The sequence below is a fragment of the Nerophis ophidion genome, linkage group LG06 (genome assembly GCF_033978795.1).
Source record: "Nerophis ophidion isolate RoL-2023_Sa linkage group LG06, RoL_Noph_v1.0, whole genome shotgun sequence".
In the NCBI taxonomy this organism is placed as follows: Eukaryota; Metazoa; Chordata; class Actinopteri; order Syngnathiformes; family Syngnathidae; genus Nerophis; species Nerophis ophidion.
The window spans coordinates 14,557,158-14,579,011 of record NC_084616.1 but is presented as its reverse complement, the minus strand read 5'-3'; the positions used below and the strand labels follow the sequence as shown (position 1 = coordinate 14,579,011).

The 21,854-nt window shown below is 32.3% G+C and overlaps 2 protein-coding genes across 3 annotated transcripts in view; both read left to right on the top strand.

The window, feature by feature from the left end:
- The window catches only part of fkbp1ab (FKBP prolyl isomerase 1Ab), an 11,763-nt gene extending 3,496 nt beyond the window's left edge, over positions 1–8,267 (top strand). The window contains exons 3-5 of one of the 2 annotated variants that reach the window (XM_061902228.1): positions 4,287–4,399; positions 4,507–4,631; positions 7,689–8,267. In XM_061902228.1, the coding sequence (XP_061758212.1) occupies positions 4,287–4,399; positions 4,507–4,631; positions 7,689–7,692 (242 nt within the window). In that variant the 3' untranslated portion in view covers positions 7,693–8,267. Of the gene's footprint in view, positions 1–4,286; positions 4,400–4,506; positions 4,651–7,688 lie in introns of both variants that reach the window. The other variant, XM_061902227.1, reaches the window with a different exon arrangement.
- Positions 8,268–12,719: 4,452 nt separating this feature from the next.
- Positions 12,720–21,854, top strand: part of sdcbp2 (syndecan binding protein (syntenin) 2) — a 49,410-nt gene continuing 40,275 nt past the window's right edge. The window contains exon 1 of the mRNA XM_061902722.1: positions 12,720–12,907. The gene's annotated coding sequence lies outside the window, so the exon portion shown is untranslated. The remainder of the gene's footprint in view (positions 12,908–21,854) is intronic.

Sequence of the window (21,854 nt, the reverse complement as noted above, 5' to 3'; positions counted from 1 at the left end):
TTCAATAATTTCTAACAATCTTTAACATTTTGTAACAACCTTTAACTTTGGTAACAACATTTATACATTATTTACAATATTTCTTCACACATTCTTTAACATTCTTTGAACAATACTTTACATCTTATAACAATCTTTAACATTGTTTTTACATTCCTTAACATTCTTTAAACATTGTTTTACACCATTTTACATTCTTCAATAATCTTAAACATCTTGTAGCAATCTTCAATATTTTGTAACAAATTTCATCATTTTTTTTTGCATTCTTTAAAATTCTTTAAGCGTTCTTTAAAATCTTTAACATTTGGTAACAATCTTTAACATTGTTTTACATTCTTTAACATTCTTTAAACATTATTCAACAATATTTTACATCTTGTAGCAATCTTCAATATTTTGTAACAATCTTTAAAACATTTTTCAAATTTGTTTTGTATTTTTACACCATTTTACAATTTTCAATGATCTTTAACATATTGTAACTATTTTTGACATTTTGTAACAATATTCCACATTTTGTAACAAAATTCCACATTTTGTAACAATTTTCTAAATGTTCTTACATTCTTTAACTTTTGTAACAAAATGTTTTACATTATTTAACATTTTTTAAAACATGTTTTTAAATAAGATTACATTCTTCATCAACCTTTAACATTCTTCAACGTTCATTAACATTTTCTAACAATCTTTAAACATTTTTTTTTCATTCTTTATGCATTTTTACATTATTTTAACAATCTTTATTATATTGCAACCATCTTTGACATTTTCTAACAATATTCCACATTCTGTAACAATCTTCAACATTTTCTTACAATCTTTAACATTTTATAACAATCTTTAAAATTTTCTAACAACTTTTTTTTTTTACATTATCTAACATTTTTCAAAACATATTTAACAATATTTTACATTCTTCATACATTCTTTAACATTCTTTGAACAATATTTTACAATTTATAACAATCTTTAACATTGTTTTTACATTCCTTAACATTCTTTAAACTTTTTTTTTCACTATTTTACATTGTTCAATAATCTTAAACATTTTGTAGCGATCTTGAACAATTTGTAACAAATTTCAACATTTTTCTTTTTACATTTTTTAAAATTATTTAAACGTTCTTTAAAATTTTCAACATTTGGTAACAATCTTTAACATTGTTTTACATTCCTTAACATTCTTTAAACATTTTTCAACAATATTTACATCTTGTAGCAATCTTCAATATTTTGTAACAATCTTTAAAACATTTTTTACAATTTTTATGTATTTTTACACCATTTTACAATTTTCAGCAATCTTTAACATATTGTAACTATCTTTGACATTTTGTAACAATATTCCACATTTTGTAACAAAATTCCACATTTTGTAACAATTTTCAAAATGTTCTTACATTCTTTAACTTTTGTAAGAAAATGTTTTACATTATTTAACATTTTTTAAAACATGTTTTTAAATAAGATTACCTTCTTCATCAACCTTTAACATTCTTCAACGTTCATTAACATTTTCAAACAATCTTTAAACATTTTTTTCACATTCTTTATGCATTTTTACATTATTTTAACAATCTTTATTATATTGTAACCATCTTTGACATTTTCTAACAATATTCCACATTTTGTAACAATCTTCAACATTTTCTTACAATCTTTAACATTTTATAACAATCTTTAAAATTTTCTAACAACTTTTTTTTTTTTACATTATCTAACATTTTTTAAAACATATATAACAATATTTTACATTCTTCATACATTCTTTAACATTCTTTGAACAATATTTTACTATTTATATCAATCTTTAACATTGTTTTTACATTCCTTAACATTCTTTAAACATTTTTTTTCACTATTTTACATTGTTCAATAATCTTAAACATTTTGTAGCAATTTTCAACATTTTGTAACAAATTTCAAAATTTTTTTTTTTTACATTTTTTAAAATTATTTAAACGTTCTTTAAAATTTTCAACATTTGGTAACAGTCTTTAACATTGTTTTACATTCTTTAACATTCTTTAAACATTCTTCAACAATATTTTACATCTTATAGCAATCTTCAATATTTTGTAACAATCTTTAAAACATTTTTTAAATTTGTTATGTATTTTTACACCATTTTACAATTTTCAACAATCTTTAACATATTGTAACTATCTTTGACATTTTGTAAAAATATTCCACATTTTGTAACAAAATTCCACATTTTGTAACAATTTTCAACATTTTCCTAAATTCTTTAACATTTGTAACAAAATGTTTTACATTATTTAACATTTTTTAAAACATGTTTTTAAATAAGATTACCTTCTTCATCAACCTTTAACATTCTTCAACGTTCATTAACATTTTCTAACAATCTTTAAACATTTTTTTTCACATTCTTTATGCATTTTTACATTATTTTAACAATCTTTATTATATTGTAACCATCTTTGACATTTTCTAACAATATTCCACATTCTGTAACAATCTTCAACATTTTCTTACAATCTTTAACATTTTATAACAATCTTTAAAATTTTCTAACAACTTTTTTTTTTTTTACATTATCTAACATTTTTTAAAACATATTTAACAATATTTTACATTCTTCATACATTCTTTAACATTCTTTGAACAATATTTTACAATTTATAACAATCTTTAACATTGTTTTTACATTCCTTAACATTCTTAAACATTTTTTTTACTATTTTACATTGTTCAATAATCTTAAACATTTTGTAGCGATCTTGAACAATTTGTAACAAATTTCAAAATTTTTTTTTTTTACATTTTTTAAAATTATTTAAACGTTCTTTAAAATTTTCAACATTTGGTAACAGTCTTTAACATTGTTTTACATTCTTTAACATTCTTTAAACATTCTTCAACAATATTTTACATCTTGTAACAATCTTTAAAACATTTTTTACATTCTTTATGCATTTTTACACCATTTTACAATTTTCAGCAATCTTTAACATATTGTAACTATCTTTGACATTTTGTAACAATATTCCACATTTTGTAACAAAATTCCACATTTTGTAACAATTTTCAAAATGTTCTTACATTCTTTAACTTTTGTAACAAAATGTTTCACATTATTTAACATTTTTTAAAACATGTTTTTAAATAAGATTACATTCTTCATCAACCTTCAACATTCTTCAACGTTCATTAACATTTTGTAACAATCTTTAAACATTTTTTTTCACATTCTTTATGCATTTTAACATTATTTTTACAATCTTTATTATATTTTAACCATCTTTGACATTTTCTAACAATATTCCACATTTTGTAACAATCTTCAACATTTTCTTACAATCTTTAACATTTTGTAAGAAACGTTAAAATTTTCTAACAAATTTTTTTTACATTATCTAACATTTTTTAAAACATATTTAACAGTATTTTACATTCTTCATACATTATTTAACTTTCTTTTAACAATATTTTACATCTTATCAATCAATCAATCAATGTTTATTTATATATCCCTAAATCACAAATGTCTCAAAGGACTGTACAAACCATTACGACTACAACATCCTCGGAAGAACCCACAAAAGGGCAAGGAAAAACTCACACCCAGTGGGCAGGGAGAATTCACATCCAGTGGGACGCCAGTGACAATGCTGACTATGAATTACAACATTTTTTTTTTTACATTCTTTAAAATTATTTAAACGTTCTTTAAAATCTTCAACATTTGGTAACAGTCTTTGGCATATTTTTACATTCTTTAACATTCTTTAAACATTATTCAACAATATTTAACATCTTGTAGCAATCCTCAATATTTTGTAACAATCTTTAAAACATTTTTTACATTCTTTATGCATTTTTACAATCTTTAAAACATTTTTTACATTCTTTATGCATTTTTACACCATTTTACAATTTTCAGCGATCTTTAACATATTGTAACTATCTTTGACATTTTGTAACAATATTCCACATTTTGTCACGATATTCCACATTTTGTAACACTTTTCAACATTTTCTTGCATTCTTTAACTTTTGTAACAAGATGTTTTACATTATTTGAAAAAATTTTAAAACATGTTTTAAAAATATTCATTATTCATCAACCTTTAACATTTTTCAAAGTTCATTAACATTTTGTAACAATCTTTAAACATCTTATTTTTACATTTTTTATGCGTTTTACACCATTTTACAATTTTTAACAATCTTTATTATATTGTAACTATTTTGTTAAGTAATGATTTTGTTGGTTTGTGTGTTGTAGAGTAATGATTGTGTTGGTGTGTGTGCAGGTTCTTTGACGGACGGCCGCAAGTTTGACTCGTCTCGAGACAGAGACAAACCCTTCAGGTTCAAGATTGGCAAACAGGAAGTGATCCGAGGCTGGGAGGAGGGTGTGGTGCAGGTAAGAACAACAATTATTGTTCAATACCTTCACTTAGTGACATCATGGATGTTGTTGTTTTTTTAAAAAGAACTGTGTTGATGATGTATGCCTCCTGGTTTCCATAGATGAGCGTGGGCCAAAGAGCCAAACTGACGTGTTCTCCGGACTACGCGTACGGAAACAAAGGCCACCCGGGCATCATCCCCCCCAACGCCACCCTCGTTTTCGACGTGGAGCTGCTGGCTTTGGAGTAAATATGAACGTCTTCTGTACGTCTCATTCAGTGTTGGTTTATATTTTCACGTTTAAACGTCGTCTTATATTCCGTCCTATAATAGGTGGTGTTTTGTACTGATGCTACGTCCAATTGGAGGGATAATCAAAGTGAAGTAATTTACGCTGACGCAGCAGTTTTTTTATTTTGTTTTTTTTCGTCTAATGGTCGTCTTATATTTTGCCATCTTTGCTAAAGCGAAACCAAACTATTGTCCAGTTGCTAAGAAATATCATTGTGTTTTTTTTAATTATCAACCACTTGTTGGAAACATGAGTTCAAAAAGATTAATTTTGGCTTAAAAACATTTCTTCAAAATCAAATCTTCAAAAAAATACAATTTTCAAGGCTGTCTTATATTGGCTCGCCGTGTAATTTCCCTTGGCCCTTGAGGCAATATCAAATTAACATTAGAGCCCCCGAGAATCTCCCGGGGCAACCATTCTCCTGAATTTCTCCAGATTTCCACCCGTGCCTTAAAGCCACTGCCTTTATCGTTCTCTACAACCTTTTGTCACGTCCTCTTTTCCTCCATACAAACAGCGTGCCGGCCAAGTCCCATAATATACGCGACTTTCACACACACAAGTGAATGCAACGCATACTTGGTCAACAGCCATACAGGTCACACTGAGGGTGGCCGTATAAACAACTTCAACACTGTTACAAATATGCGCCACACTGTGAACCCACACCAAACAAGAATGACAAAAACCTTTCGGGAGACCATCCGCACCGTAACACAACATGAACACAACAGAACAAATACCTAGGAACCCCTTGCAGCACCAACTCTTCCGGGACGCTACAATATAAGTTAAAGTTAAAGTACCAATGATTGTCACACACACACTAGGTGTGGTGAAATTTGCCCTCTGCATTTGACCCATCACCCTTGATAAACCCCCTGGGAATTGAGGGGAGCAGTGAGCAGCAGCGGTGCCGCGCCTGGGAATCATTTTTGGTGATTTAACCCCCAATTCCAACCCTCGATGCTGAGTGCCAAGCAGGGAGGCAATGGGTCACATTTTTTTATAGTCTTTGGTATGACTCGGCCGGGGTTTGAACTCACAACCTACCAATTTCAGGGCAGACACTGCCACTGAGTAGGTCATATACACCCCCCAGTCCCCCCCCTACCACCAAACCCCGCCCACCTCATTGTTATTTTATTTTCAAATGTATTAGCCTGTGGAAAACGTTAATGGTGATATTTACCTCAGAAGGCTACAAATAAAAACACAGGCATTATTTTTTTTATTTAAATTGTATTTAATATACCATTGATCATTTTTCGTTTGTTTTTTTTAGTTATATAAGCGTTGCTCGTTCCATATTCAGTGTTAAAGCAAATCAGTGTAGCAAACTGAGGTTTTATCCATGCACTTTCTCTTGCTACTTCAAGGCTTGAATGTTTGATTCACTCATTATTGTTAATTTTATTTTCAAATGTATTATTAGCCGGTGGAAAAAGTCCATTTTGACATTTACCTCAGAAGGCTGCAAATAGAAAAGAGACATTCAATTTTTATCTAAATTTCATTTGATATGCCATTGATATTTAGGGACCGAATGTCCCTTTGGGACAGAGGACCCTATTGTATTTCTAAGGTTTTAATTATTATTATACCGCCGCCTCTTTGAGCTGTAATTTGACCCCTTTAACATGCTTCAAAACTCACCAAATTTTACACACACATCAGGACTGGCAAAAATTGCCATCTAATGAAAAAAAAAACAATCCCAAAACTCAAGATTGCGCTCTAACGCCCCCTAGGAAATTACACAGACAAAACTGCTTGTAACTTCCGTTACAAATGTCGTAGAGACATGAAACAAAAACCTCTATGTAGGTCTTACTTAGACCTAAATTTCATAAAATAACAGCCTTCATTAAAAATCAACATGAAGTTGGCAAACACCCCTTCAAAACAAAAGTTTCCTAAAAAATTTCATTTTTGCCTCTTTGAGCTGTAATTTGAACCCCTTAAAATGTTTCAAAACTCACCAAACTGGACACACACATCAGGACTGGCAAAAATTGCGATCTAATAAAAAAAACAACAACCCCAAAACTTAAAATTGCGCTCTAGCGCCCCCTAGGAATAAAACACAGACAAAACTGCTCCTAGGAAGAAAACACAGACAAAAATGCGTGTAACTTCCGGTAAGAATGTCGTAGAGACATGAAACAAAAACCTCTATGTAGGTCTCACTTAGACCTACATTTCATTTGTTGACATCCTTCAGCAAAAATCAACAGGAAGTTGGCGATTACCCCTTCAAAACAAAAGTTTTGTAAAAACCCGTCACCTTTTTAAACATTATCTCCTCTGAGCGCGTTTGTTATGTCGGCTTCAAACTCGCACAGGAAATTGATTGAAGCCTTCTGATTAAAAGTTACGCAAAGAGTTTTTCTAACTGCTGCGGTTTTGATTTTACGAGCCTTCAAAGCACTTCTGCGCTGCTGCCGTCTCAAGATGGCCGCTTAAAAGCAGGAAGCACAAGCGAGACCACACAACGCAGAGAAGGTAGGTACTGTGCGGGTAAAGATATGTTAACTGGGTGAAAGAAGGAGGCACCAGTTTGACTCCAAGATACAGGGAAGGTAGGTAATGTGCAGGTAAAGATATGTTGTCTGGGTGATGGCAGGAAACACCAGCATGTATGTGTGAAAGAAATAAGCACCAGTGTGACCCCAGGATGCAGGGAAGGTAGGTAATGTGCAGGTAAAGATATGATGAATGGGTAAAGGCAGGAAACACCAGCGAAAGTCGGTCCCGTCCATCGTTGCTTGCAGCTTTAATTTTTTATTATTATTCTAAGCCTTGCTTGTTCAATATTCAATGCAAAACTTGTTTGGGTTCCTATTAAAAGGTTCATTTGTTCAACCTTGGCCCGCGGCTTTGTTCAGTTTTAAATTTTGGCCCACTCTGTATTTGAGTTTGACACCCCTGATATAAGACGAGGTGCAAGACGACAAGTTTTGTGAACGTCGCATTTTCAACCGACGCCTTCATTTTTTTTTTTCAGATGATTTTCCGCTGCTGCCTGGAAAAAAGTTGACTGTTTCAAGAAGAGGAAGAAGAAGCAAGGCATTTCCACAATATTGATACAACACATTTTATAACAACTCCAGTCTTCAAATGAAAGTGCATGCGGTAAAGTACACGTACATTACTACCAGTATTACTACTATTATTACTTTTATTGCAAACATATTTATACAAGCACAATACATTTAGCATTGGAAGTACCACTGTACAGTATGTACAGTAAAGCATGTGTGTAGTAAGCACATACTTTACTGTATATTGTGTACACATTCTTTTTAGTGCCAGTACACGAATGCCGTATGTTCGAGTCCCGCTCCTGAAAACTTAGCATAATTTTGCCTTTTTTTAAAAAAATGGATTTTCTCTCTTTCTTACAAGTTCATCGGAAAAAAACAAAACACAAAACTATCAACAATCAAATGTGTATTTGTCTTATGGCAGTATTACAAAAGTACATCATTGACGATGTAGTACCTATGTAGTTGTGTGTGTATGCAGGATAAAGCAATGATGGCATATCTTAAGAAAAACAATAAAAACATGCAATTGTCTTAAATGCCCGGTGTCCATTTAACACAGAAAATATTTATTTATGTCCAAAAAAATCATCTTTACGTGACTGTGCTGTAATAGTCAATATGGTATCAAACATGTAGAAGTATTCAAATGAATGTTATGAATATTAAACAGCGTTGTTTAATATTTTATAAATTTTAAACAGTCTTTTTTTTAACGTTATTTGATTTTCTTTTACATTTTTCAGCATAATTGAACACCTTTTTACTGTTACATTTTTCAAATTAATTTTCCTACAAACATTTCCCAACATTGTTTTATACTTTTTACCAGTCTTGAACATTTCCTAACATTCTTTAATATTTTCTGTCATTTAAAAAACATATATGTATAAAATTTTCCATAACAGTCTTGAATATTTCCTAACATTCTTTAATATTTTCTGTCATTTAAAAAACAATATATATATAAAATGTTCCATATCAGTCTTGAACATTTCCTAACATTCCCTTATATTTTCTGTCATTTTTACGTTTTCTAACACTCCCTAACATTTCCGAACATTTTTTGTAATAGTTTTTCACTTTTTAAATATTTTATTATCAGTCTTGAACATTTCTTAACATGATTTAATATTTACTGGCATTTGAAATGAGGAAAAAAATGTTCCATAAAAGTCTTGAACATTTCCTAACATTCTGTTGTATTTTCTGTTATTTTTACATTTTCTAACAGTCTCTAAAATTTCTTAACATTCTTTTTATAGTTTATGTCGCTTTTTAAATATTTTATTAACAGTCTTGACCATTTCATAACATTCTTTAATATTGTCTGTCATTTTAAATAAATGAATAAAATGTTCCATAACAGTCTTGAACATTTCCTAACATTCTCTTATATTTTTTTTGTAATTTTTACATTTTCTAAGTCTCTAACATTTTCCAACATTCTTTTATAGTTTGTGTCACTTTTTAAATATTTCAATAACAGTCTACAACATTTCTTAATATTCCTTAATATTTTCTGTCATTTAAAAATATATGTCTATATAAATGTATATATATATATATATATATATATATATATATGTATGTATATGTTCCATTATAGTCTTGAACATTTCCTAACATTCTCTTATATTTTCTGTTACTTTTTACATTTTACAGTATATAAAATGTTCCATAACAGTTTTGAACATTTCTTAACATTCTTTTATAGTTTCTGTCACATTTTAAACATTTTATTAACAGTCTTGAACATTTCCGAACATTCTTTAATATTTTCCGTCATTTAAAAAAAAAAAGTCCAATAACAGTCTTTAAAATTTCTCAACATTCTTTTATAGTCTATTTCATTTATTTATTTATTTTAGTAACATTCTTTAACATTTCCTAACATTATTTAATATTTTCTTTCATTTGAAAATAAAAAAAATGTTCCATAACAGTCTTGAACATTTCCTAACATTCTCTTATATTTTCTGTCATTTTTACATGTTTTAACAGTCTCTAACATTTCCCAACATTATTTTATAGTTTATGTCACTTTTAAAATATTTCATTAACAGTCTTTAACATTTTCTAACATTCTTTAATATTTTTTGTTATTAAAATAAATGAATAAAATATTCCATAACAGTCTTTAACATTTCCGATAATTCGCTTATATTTTCTGTCACTTTTACAATATCTAACAGTCTAACATTTCCTAACATTCTCTTATATTTTCTGTCATTTTTATATGTTTTAACAGTCTCTAACATTTCCCAACATTATTTTATAGTTTATGTCACTTTTAAAATATTTCATTAACAGTCTTTAACATTTTCTAACATTCTTTAATATTTTTTGTCATTAAAATAAATGAATAAAATATTCCATAACAGTCTTTAACATTTCCGATAATTCGTTTATATTTTCTGTCACTTTTACAATATCTAACAGTCTAACATTTCCTCACATTCTTTTATAATTTCATTACCGGTCTTGAACATTTCCCTATTTTTCTTTAGTATTTTTTGTCATTTTAAATAAATGAATAAAATGTTCCATAACAGTTTTGAACATTTCCTAACATTCTCTTATTTTCTGTTACTATTACATTTTCTAAGTGTATAGCATTTCCCAACATTCTTTTGTAGTTTCTGTCACTTTTTATATATTTTAGTAACATTCTTTTACATTTCCTAACATTCTTTAATGTTTTTTGTCATTTGAAAATAAAAAACAAAGCTTCCATAACAATCTTGAACATTTCCTAACATTCTCTTATATTTTCTGTACTTTTTACATTTTCTAACAGTCTCCAACATTTCCTAACATTCTTTTTCTAGTTTGTCACTTTAATAATATTTTTTTAACAGTCTTGAAGATTTCCTAACATTCTTTAACATGTTCTGTCATTTGAAGAAAAATAAATAAAAGGTTTTGTAACAGTCTTGAACATTTCCTAACATTCTCTTATATTTTCTGTCCTTTTTTTTTTTAACAGTCTCTGGCATTTCCAAACATTATTTTATAGTTTCTGTCACGTTTTAAATATTTTATTAACCGTCTTGAACATTTCCAAACATTCTCTTATATTTTCTTTCATTTTTACATTTTCTAACAGTCTCTAACATTTCCTAACACTCTTTAATAGTTTGTCATTTTTAAAATATTTCATTAACAGTCTTGAACATTTCCTATTATTCTTTAATATTTTTTGTCATTAAAAAAAAAAAGTTCCATAGCAGTCTTGAATATTCCCTAACATTGTCTTATATTTTCTCTCATTTTTATATTTTCTAAGTCTCTAACATTTCCCAACATTCTTTTACAGTTTCTGTCACTTTTTGAATATTTTATTAACAGTCATGAACATTTCTTAATGTACTTTAATATTTCCATCAATTTAAAAAATAAAAAATAAAATGTTCCATAACAGTGTTGAACATTTCCTAGCATTCTCTTATATTTTCTGTCACTTTTTAAAATATTTATCAACGGTCTTTAATATATCCTTAATCTTTTTTATATGGTCTGTCATTTTTAAATAAAGAAATATAATGTCCCATAACAGTTTTGAACATTTCCTAACATTGTCTTATATTTTCTGTCATTTTTACAATTTCTAACATTTCCTAACATTTTTTTTATAGTTTCTACCACTCCATCAATTTTCTACCGCTTGTCCCTTTTGGATTCGCGGGGCGTCGCTGGCGCCTATCTCAGCTGCTTTCGGGCAGAAGGCGGCATACACCCTGGACAAATCGCAGATCTAAAATTTTTTTTTTCTATAACTCTTTTTACCATTCCCCAACATAACTTAAATTTTCCGTTATATTTTTAAACATTTTCCGACAGCCTTTAACATTTCATTCTTTGACAATTTTTTCCAGCATTATTTAATATCTTTCAACATACTTCGAAGTTTCGAAAATGACCAGAAAAAGGATTTATATTATTTATATTATTAATCATAACAAGTGTATGTTTATATTTATATTAAAAGTTAATTTTTTATGTATTATTTTGAACATTTTTACAATTTTCAACTTTCATTTCCATTTTTTAAACACTATTTGACAATATTTTCCAGCATTTGTCAAATTATTTACATTAATTATAATCTTTGTATACATTTTTCATCTATAAATATACATAATTTAATATTTTCCAACACACTTTAATGTTGCAACATTCTCAAACATGACCAGTAAATATTTACATTTTCTGTCATTTTATATATATATATATTTATATATATATATTCATATATATATATATATATATATATATATATATATATATATATATATATATATATATATATTTGTATGTATACATGTATATGTATGTACATATGTATATCTATGTATATATATGTATGTATATATATATATATGTATATATGTTTATATGTATGTATATATATATGTATGTATATATACATATATATGTTTATATATGTATATATGTATTTATAAATGTATATATGTATATATACATATACATGTGTGTATATATGTGTATATGTATATTATATATGTATATACGTATATATATGTATATACATATATATGTATGTATGTATATATGTTTATATATACATATATATATGTATGTGTGTATATATATATATATATACATATATATATATATATATACATATATATATATATATACATACATATATATGCTGCCCTATTTTTAAATGTATATATTTTTATTTTTTGTTGTACAGTATTTTTTTTTTTTGTCAATCATGACCAGAAAATATGTAACATTGTCATTCTGCCTAAAATATTGCAGAATGTTGGAAATAAATGTCACTTAAATATATCCAATTAAATATGATCCTTTATAGTATAAAAATATTGTCACTGTATTTAATTGTGTGTTATATAGTCACAAGCTTCTCGCAACGAGTGTTTTATAATAAAGTCATCACGAGTCCAGGTCATGTGACCAGCGTGGGCGGGGTTTGTGACGTCACCGCGCTGGTCGGGGTCCGCGAGAGCTGGAACTTCAGGTGTGACGTCACTTTCCAGAATCCCCTTCTTTGGTCGACGGGAGCGAAAGAATAAAGCAACAACAACAACAGCAAGACAAAAAAAAAGACATTTTGAACAGTGCGGCCGTCGCGGACTTTGGTTGGAAGAAGAAAGCGAGCTTTTTATTGTCGTTTGAACATTTCCAGGTGAGAGTTGGATGTCTTTCATGGTAGGCTAACGGTACATGCTAACGGTACATGCTAGCTGTGTTTGTGCGTCACTTGAAATTCACATTTAGGACCAAGACGGACATCTAAGTCGTTTTAACTTATTTTTTCCAGCATCCTTACAAACTTGACTAAATATATTTACCAGTGGTGAATACGTTGGATAATGTTCATTATTAGCGGTCTGAGGTAAGGTAAAGATCAAAGATGCTTCTTCCGCATTCTTTTTATTTCCTTCCCAAAATGTTATTTTAATATTTACAATTTTTGTGTTTATCACAACTTATTGTCTTAGTAATATCTGTCTCTAAAAAACATGTAAAATCGTGCTAAATGCCAACATTTCCAAGTCGTTACTTGTATTTCATATTCATCCTCACTCATTTTTATTCTTATTGTAATATTTTTCTGTTTTGTTTCCATTTATATTTCCCATTATTTAATTTTTACTTTTTAAATTAATCTCAACTCTGTACACTGCTGCTGGAATTTTAACTTAAATTTTCCTGAAGGAACTCTCCAGAGAGAATCAATAAAGTACTCTCTATCTATCTATCTTGTTCAAACAACAACACCACTATTCAGCTCGACTCATATTCATCCTCTCTTTCCTTTTCTTTTACTCACACTAAACTTTTTTCTCGCTGGTAAACGACAACAAAGGTGGAACTTTAAAAATAAATACGATGGATTGGCAACACTTAATTGGCCCTAGTGTGTGAATGTGAGTGTGAATTAGGGCTGGGCGATTTATTTAGATTTAATTTGATTAATATCTCTATTTTTGGGCCATGTCCTGATACAAATCGCGATATTTTGCCTTAGAAAGGCCTACTGAAATGAGATTTTCTTATTTAAACGGGGATAGCATGTCCATTCTATGTGTAATACTTGATCATTTCGCGATATTGCCATATTTTTGCTGAAAGGATTTAGTAGAGAACCTCGACGATAAAGTTTGCAACTTTTGGTCGCTAATAAAAAAGCCTTGCCTTTACCGGACGTCGCAGACAATGTGCACGTGATGTCACGGGTTGTGGGGCTCCTCACATCCTCACATTGTTTACAATCATAGCCAGCAGTAGCTAGAGCTATTCGGACCGAGAAAGCGACAATTTCCCCATTAATTTGAGCAAGGATGAAAGATTTGTGGATGAGGAAAGTTAGAGTGAAGCACTAGAAGAAAAAAAAAGACGACGGCAGTGGGAGCGATTCAGATGTTATTAGACACAATTACTAGGATAATTGTGGAAAATCCCGTATCTGGTTATTGTGTTAATAGTGTTTTAGTGAGATTATAAAGTCATACTTAAAAGTCGGAGGGCTGCGGTGACCGCCAGTGTCTCTGAGAGAAGCCAATGGAGGAGCCAAGATCACAGCTGCCTTTTTGACACCTGCTGCAGGAGGACGCTAACTCCGCACAAGTCTCCGGTAATATCACAATTTTCTCATCCAAAAACTTGCTGGTTGACGTGTGGTAGAGAAACATATTCGCTAAAGCTTCACAACAAACAACGAAACACCGGCTGTGTTTTGGTTGCTAAAGGCAGCTGCAATCCACCGCTTTCCACCAACAGCATTCTTCTTTATAGTCTCCATTTTTAATTGAACAAATTGCAAAAGATTCAGCAACACAGATGTCCAAAATACTGTGTAATTATGCGATTAAAGCAGACGCCTTTTAGCCGTGAGTGGTGCTGGGCTAATATGTCCGCTCCAACCAATAACGTCACACGCACGTGTCAACATAAGCGTCATCATTCCGTAACGTTTTCAACAGGATACCTCGCAGGAAATTTAAAATTGCAATTTAGTAAACTAGACAGGCCGTATTGGCATGTGTTGCAATGTTAATATTTCATCATTGATATATAAACTATCAGACTGCGTGGTCGGTAGTAGTGGGTTTCAGTAGGCCTTTAATTATAATTTTCCTGAAGGAACTCTCCAAAAGGAATCAAAAAAGTACTCTCTATCCATCTATCTTGTTCAAACCACCACTATTCAGCTCGACTCACATTCATCCTCTCTTTCCTTTTCTTTTACCCACACTAAACTTTTTTTTCACTAGTAAACGACAACAAAGGCGGAACTTTAAAAAAATTACGATGGATTGGCAACACTAAATTGGCCCTATTGTGTGAATGTGAGTGTGAATTAGGGCTGGGCGATATGGCCTTTTTTAAAAATATCTCGATATTTTTAAACCATCTCACGATACACCATACATATTTCGATATTTTGCCTTAGCCTTGAATGAACACTTGATGCATATAATCACAGCAGTATGATGATTCTATGTGTCTACATTAAAACATTCTTCTTACTGCATTAATATATGCTCATTTTAAACTTTCATGCAGAGAGGGAAATCAAAACTAAGTCAATTTACCAAAACTGTATTTATTAAACAGTTATTAAGCAGTGACACAAACATTCATGTCATTCCCAAAACTGAAAGTGCAAGATTGTCAGAGACATTTTGAAACATGCACTTTTGTGCATGATGTCACTAAGATGACATATCCAAGCAACACTAAATTAAAGTGCACTTTTTGTACAAAACTCCACTACCATAGTTTAAAACAGGGGTCGGGAACCTTTTTGGCTGAGAGAGCCATGAAAGCCAAATATTTCAAAATGTATTTCTGTGAGAGCCATATCATCTTTTTTTAACACTGAATACAAATAAATGCGTGCATTTTTAAGACCAACATTTTTACAGTATAATAAGTCTCTTATTTTTTTTTTAAATGGTAAAAAAATGGTAAATGGTTGTACTTGTATAGCGCTTTTCTACCCCTTTTTAAGGAGCCCAAAGCGCTTTGACACTATTTCCACATTCACCCATTCACACACACATTCACACACTGAGGGCGGGAGCTGCCATGCAAGGCGCTAACCAGGACCCATCAGGAGCAAGGGTGAAATGTCTTGCTCAAGGACACAACGGATGTGACTAAGATGGTAGAAGGTGGGGATTAAACCAGTAACCCTCAGATTGCTGGCACAGCCACTGTCCCAACATCGCCACGCAGTCCCCAAGATAATAACATTGTTATTCTAAAGCTAACCAATAATAAATATGATACTTTTTACAATTAAAGCGACTTCTTGAACAGGTGCGATAGAAAATGAATGGTTGCACAAAAATGCATGAGAATTTTTTATAATTTGAACGTTATTTTTAACACTGTGATTACCGGCGGAATTATTAATTACTTATCGTGTTAAGCAATGTTAGCTAAGATTTATCTGAGAGCCAGACTCAGTCATCAAAAGAGCCGCATCTGGCTCTAGAACCATAGGTTCCCTACCCCTGGTTTAAAACAAATAAAGTTAACTTTTGTGCATGATGTCACACAAGATATTTTAATAACCGTCAAATAAAAATGAGGAAATCAAATAGTGTATGTCCTTCACTATGTGGTGGGTTCCTGCGGACGTTATCTCCTTCTGTTGACTAATTTTTACTTACGGTATTGATGTGGAAATAGTTGCTTAGGCAATTTGTTGGTGTGGCACCGAACGCATATGTTGACATGCAGAGTTTCAAGCGCTCTTTATTCTCTAGCGCAGTGGTTCTCAAATGGGGGTACGCGTACCCCTGGGGGTACTTGAAGGTATGCCAAGGGGTATGTGAGATTTTTTTTAAATATTCTAAAAATAGCAACAATTCAAAAATCCTTTATAAATATATTTATTGAATAATACGTCAACAAAATATGAATGTAAGTTCATAAACTGTGAAAAGAAATGCAACAATGCAATGTTCAGTGTTGACAGCTAGATTTTTTGTGGACATGTTCCATAAATATTGATGCTGAAGATTTTTTTTTTTTAGTGAAGAAATGTTGAGAATGAAGTTCATGAATCCAGATGGATCTCTATTACAATCCCCAAAGAGGGCACTTTAGGTTGATGATTACTTCTATGTGTAGAAATCTTTATTTACAATTGAATCACTTGTTTATTTTTCAACAACTTCTTAGTTATTTTTATATCTTTTTTTTCCAAATAGTTCAAGAAAGACCACTACAAATGAGAAATATTTTGCACTGTTATACAATTTAATAAATCAGAAACTGATGACATAGTGCTGTATTTTACTTCTTTATCTCTTTTTTTCAACCAAAAATGCTTTGCTCTGATTAGAGTGTACTTGAATTAAAAAAATGTTCACTGGGGGTACATCACTGAAAAAAGGTTGAGAACCACTGCTCTAGCGGGTGACTTTTCAAATGATGCTACAAATTAGCAAATTAGCTTTTACCTCATAAATGTTGAACATATTCCCGCTTGAAACCAAAACCACCGCCAAATGATGGACTCCGTGTTGTTTTTCTTGGGAATTAGTTATTCCTCTAATTGTTACCAGATTCGCACCTTCTCTCTCTCGTATTACCACTCGCAACGCACTGTTAGCATCACAGCTAATGTTACCCATGTAGCTACCTGTCTGCTTGAGGAGGGCGTTTGACGTTGCACGTGTGACGTTTGTAAGAAGGTGCGCTTGGTTTACGTCTCTGTGAGGAGAGACAACAAAGAGTTGGAAACGCATGTGAGAACGTATACTCGAATATCACGAAATAGTAATTTTCTATATCGCACAGAGACAAACCCGCGATATATCGGTATACCGATATATCGCCCAGCCCTAACTTAACGTATCATGTTTTTTGATGCTCCAAACTACAGACACCGCCGGTAGCTTTTTTTGGACGAAGCGGCTCATTTCAAAAGATCACCGGATTCCCTAAAATCGGGGGTGTCAAACTTGTTTTCACGGAGGGCCACATCGCAGTCACGGCTGCCCTCAGAGGACCGCTTGTAACAGTGAATGTAAGAATATAAATATATAATGGCTTCATTGAATTATTGCTTCTGCATTTAGTTATTGGATGCGTCTACGTTGCTTTGAAATTGTAAGTCAAGATGACAAGCAGATGTTTAAGTATTTATTGTTATTTTTACAAACTGTCATACGATATATAATGGGTTACACTTGTATAGTGCTTTTTTATCTTCAAGGTACTCAAAACGCTTTGACATTATTTCCACATTCACCCGTTCACACACACTGATGATTATATAATAATTAGGGGTGCTAAAAAATGTTTTATTAATCACATTCGAATCCCGATTATTTTTAGTCATTTTTAGAGACGTCAGATAATATCGGACTGCCGATATTCTCGGCTGATAAATGCTTTAAAATGTGATACCGGAAATTATCGGTATCGGTTTCAAAAAGAGAAATGTATGACTTTTTAAAACGCCGCTGTACGGAGTGGTACACGGACGTTGGGAGACTTACAGAGCGCCAATAAACTTTAAAGATACTGCCCAATCACATAATATCTACAACTTTTCACACACACAAGTGAATGCAAGCATACTTGGTCAACAGCCATACAGGTCACACTGAGGGTGGCCGTATAAACAACTTCGACACTGTTACAAATATGCGCCACACTGTGAACCCACACCAAACAAGGAACATTCCTTGTTTGGTGTTCAGGAGAACATCCGCACCGTAACACAACCTAAACGCAACAGAACAAATACCCAGGATCCCTTGCAGCACTAACTCTTCCAGGACGCTAAAATATACACACCCCCATATCAACCCCGCCCACCTCAACCTCCTCATGCTCTCTCAGGGAGAGCATGTCCCAAATTCCAAGCTGCTGTTTTGAGGCATGTTAAAAAAAAATAATGCACTTAGTGACTTCAATAATAAATATGGCAGTGCCGTGTTGGCATTTTTTTTCCATAACTTGAGTTGATTTATTTTGGAAAACCTTGTTACATTGTTTAATGCATCCAGCGGGGCATCACAACAAAATTAGGCATAATAATGTGTTAATTCCACGACTTTACAGGTGCTGGTCGTATTATTAGAATATCATGAAAAAGTGGATTTATTTCAGTAATTATATTCAGAACGTGAAACTTACATTTTATATCAATTCATTACACACATAGTGATATATTTGAAATGTTTATTTCTTTAAATGTTGATGTTTAGTACTGACAATTACTGAAAATTGAAATTCAGTATCTCAGAAAATTAGAATATTAGTTACGACTAGTACCAAAAAATATTTTTTAGAAATGTGGGCCAACTGAAAAGTATGAACATGGAAAGTTTCAGCATGTACGGCAATCAATACTTAGTTGCAGCTCCTTTTGCCTGAATTGCTGCAGCAATACGGCGTGGCATGGAGTCCACCAGTCTGTTGCACGCCTCAGGTGTTCTGAGAGCCCAGGTTGCTTTAATAGTGGCCTTCAGCTCTTCAGCATTGTTGGGTCTGGCATCTCGCATCTTCCGCTTCACAATACCCCATAGCTTTTCTATGGGGTTAAGGTCAGGTGAGTTTGCAGGCCAATCAAGAACAGGGATACCATGGTCCTTAAACCAGGTACTGGTAGATTTGGCACTGTGTGCAGGTGCCAAGTCATGTTGGAAAATGATGGTCCGCGACAGGCAGCATAAAGTGTTCTAAAACTTCCAGGTAGGCTGCTGCATTGACCCTAGACCTCAGGAAACACAGTGGACCAACACCAGCAGATGACATGGCACCCCAGACCATTACCGATTGTGGAAATTTGACACTGGACTTCAGGCAACGTGGATTCTGTGCCTCTCCTGTCTTCCTCCAGACTCTGGGACCTTGATTTCCAAAGGAGATACAACATTTACTTTCATCTGAAAACATAACTTTGGACCACTCAGCAGCAGTTCAGTCCTTTTTGTCTTGAGCCCAGGCGAGACGGTTTTGACGTTGTCTCTTATTCAAGAGTGGCTTTACACAAGGAATGCGACAGCTGAAGCCCATATCTTGTATACGTCGGTGCGTGGTGGTTCTTGAAGCACTGACTCCAGCTGCAGTCCACTCTTTGTGGATCTCCTCCACATTTTTTTAATCGGTTTTGTTTGACAAGCCTCTCCAGGGCGCGGTTATCCCTCTCGCTTGTACAATTTTTTCTACCACATCTTTGTCTTCCCTTCGCCTCTCTATTAATGTGTTTGGACACAGAGCTCTGGGAACATCCAATCTCTTTGGCAATGACCTTTTGTGTCTTGCCCTCCTTCTTTAAAGAATCAATGGTCATCTTTTGGACAGTTGTCAAGTCATTTAAAGGCTTTTCCAGGTGTTTTGAGTTAGTTAGCTAATTAGAGTGTGGCACCAGGTGTCTTCAATATCTGACCTTTTCACCATATTCTAATTTTCTGAGATGTTGAATTTAGGGTTTTCATTGGTTGTCAGCTATAATCATCTTCTTTTTGGCAAAAAAACACTTGAAATATATCAGTCTGTTTGGAATGAATGTATACATTCTACAAGTTTGACTTTCTAAATGGAATTAATGGAATAAATCAACTTTTTCATGATATTCTAATAATATGACCAGCACGTGTATATCGGTATCGGTTGATACCGGAATCTAATCAAGAGTTGGACAATATCGGCAAAAAAGCCATTTTCGGACATCTCTGATCGCATTATATATCGCTATAGTTTTATCCTCCGAGCACTAATGCAGATTTTGGCGGTCTGTCCTTTTGTGTGTATCACAAAGTAGATACATACTGATCATGTATCAAGATTGGAGCTCATTTACTAGGAAGTGATGATGTCATGGTTGGTAAAATACTTTATGTGTGTATCGCATAGGGCGGTTTTAACGGGAGCAAGTGATTCATACTCAAAGTAAACAGTACGTCGTCTTCAGACAGGCTCCTTTGTGTCGGCCAACACAACGTGCTACTGTGCTGTCTGGAGTGTGAGATGCTGCACTGATGTGTTTGTGGTCACAATGATGCACTTCTTATAGACACCACTCAAGGCACTTTTTTGTAGCGTGTCAAAAGTGACAAATGTTGACGTCAGTCTGAGCAGGTTTGTTTACACAATATGTCAAACGGTCTCAAACCGTACACCGCCCCCCAGTTCTCCTGCCAATCAGCAACAATATTATAGAACAGAGGTCGGGAACCTTTTTTGCCTGAGAGAGCCATGAAAGCCAAATATGTCAGAATTTATTTCCGTAAGAGCCATATAACATTTTTCAACACTGATTACAACTAAATTCGTGCATTTTTAAGTATGACCAACATTTGTAGAGTATAATAAGTGTCTTATTCTTTTTAACAACATTGTTATTATAAAAGTTAACCAATAATACATATAATACTACTTACCATTAATGCGAAATCTTGAACAGGTGCGGTAGAAAACGGATGGTTGGATTAAAATGCATGAGAATGTTTTATAATTTGAACGTTATTTTTGAAACTGTGATTACCAGAGGAATTATTCATTACTTATCGTGTTAAGCAATGTCAGTTAAGATTTATGGCAAATATTGTGCTAATGTCGTTATTTGCCAGCTCACAAATAGGGTGTTAGTTGGTCGCTGGCGACTAATGCACCAATCGCTAGCTTACAACTAGGATGTTCATTGTTAGCTGGCAACTAACGCGCTAATCACCATCTGGTAACTAGTGCGTTAATCGCTAATTAACAACTAGTAGTTTTTGCTGGCTAGCAAGTAGTGCGGTAATTGTTAGCTGCCAACTAACACACCAATTGGTAGCTGATAGCTAGCGCGCCAACCGCTTGCTTACAACTAAGACGTTAATCGTGAGGTGGCAACTAAAACGCTTATTGCTAGCTGACAACTAGTGCATTAATTGCAAGTTGGGGACTAGCACATTTATCGTTAGATGCAAATATTATGCTAATGACTAGCCGGCAACTAGCGCGTTATTTGCTAGCTCACAAATAAGGCGTTAGTTGGTAGCTAGGCGACTAATTCACCAATCGCTAGCTTACAACTAGGATCTTCATTGTTAGCTGGCAACTGCTGCGTTAATCGCTACTTAACAACTAGTAATTTTTGCTCGCTAGAAACTAGT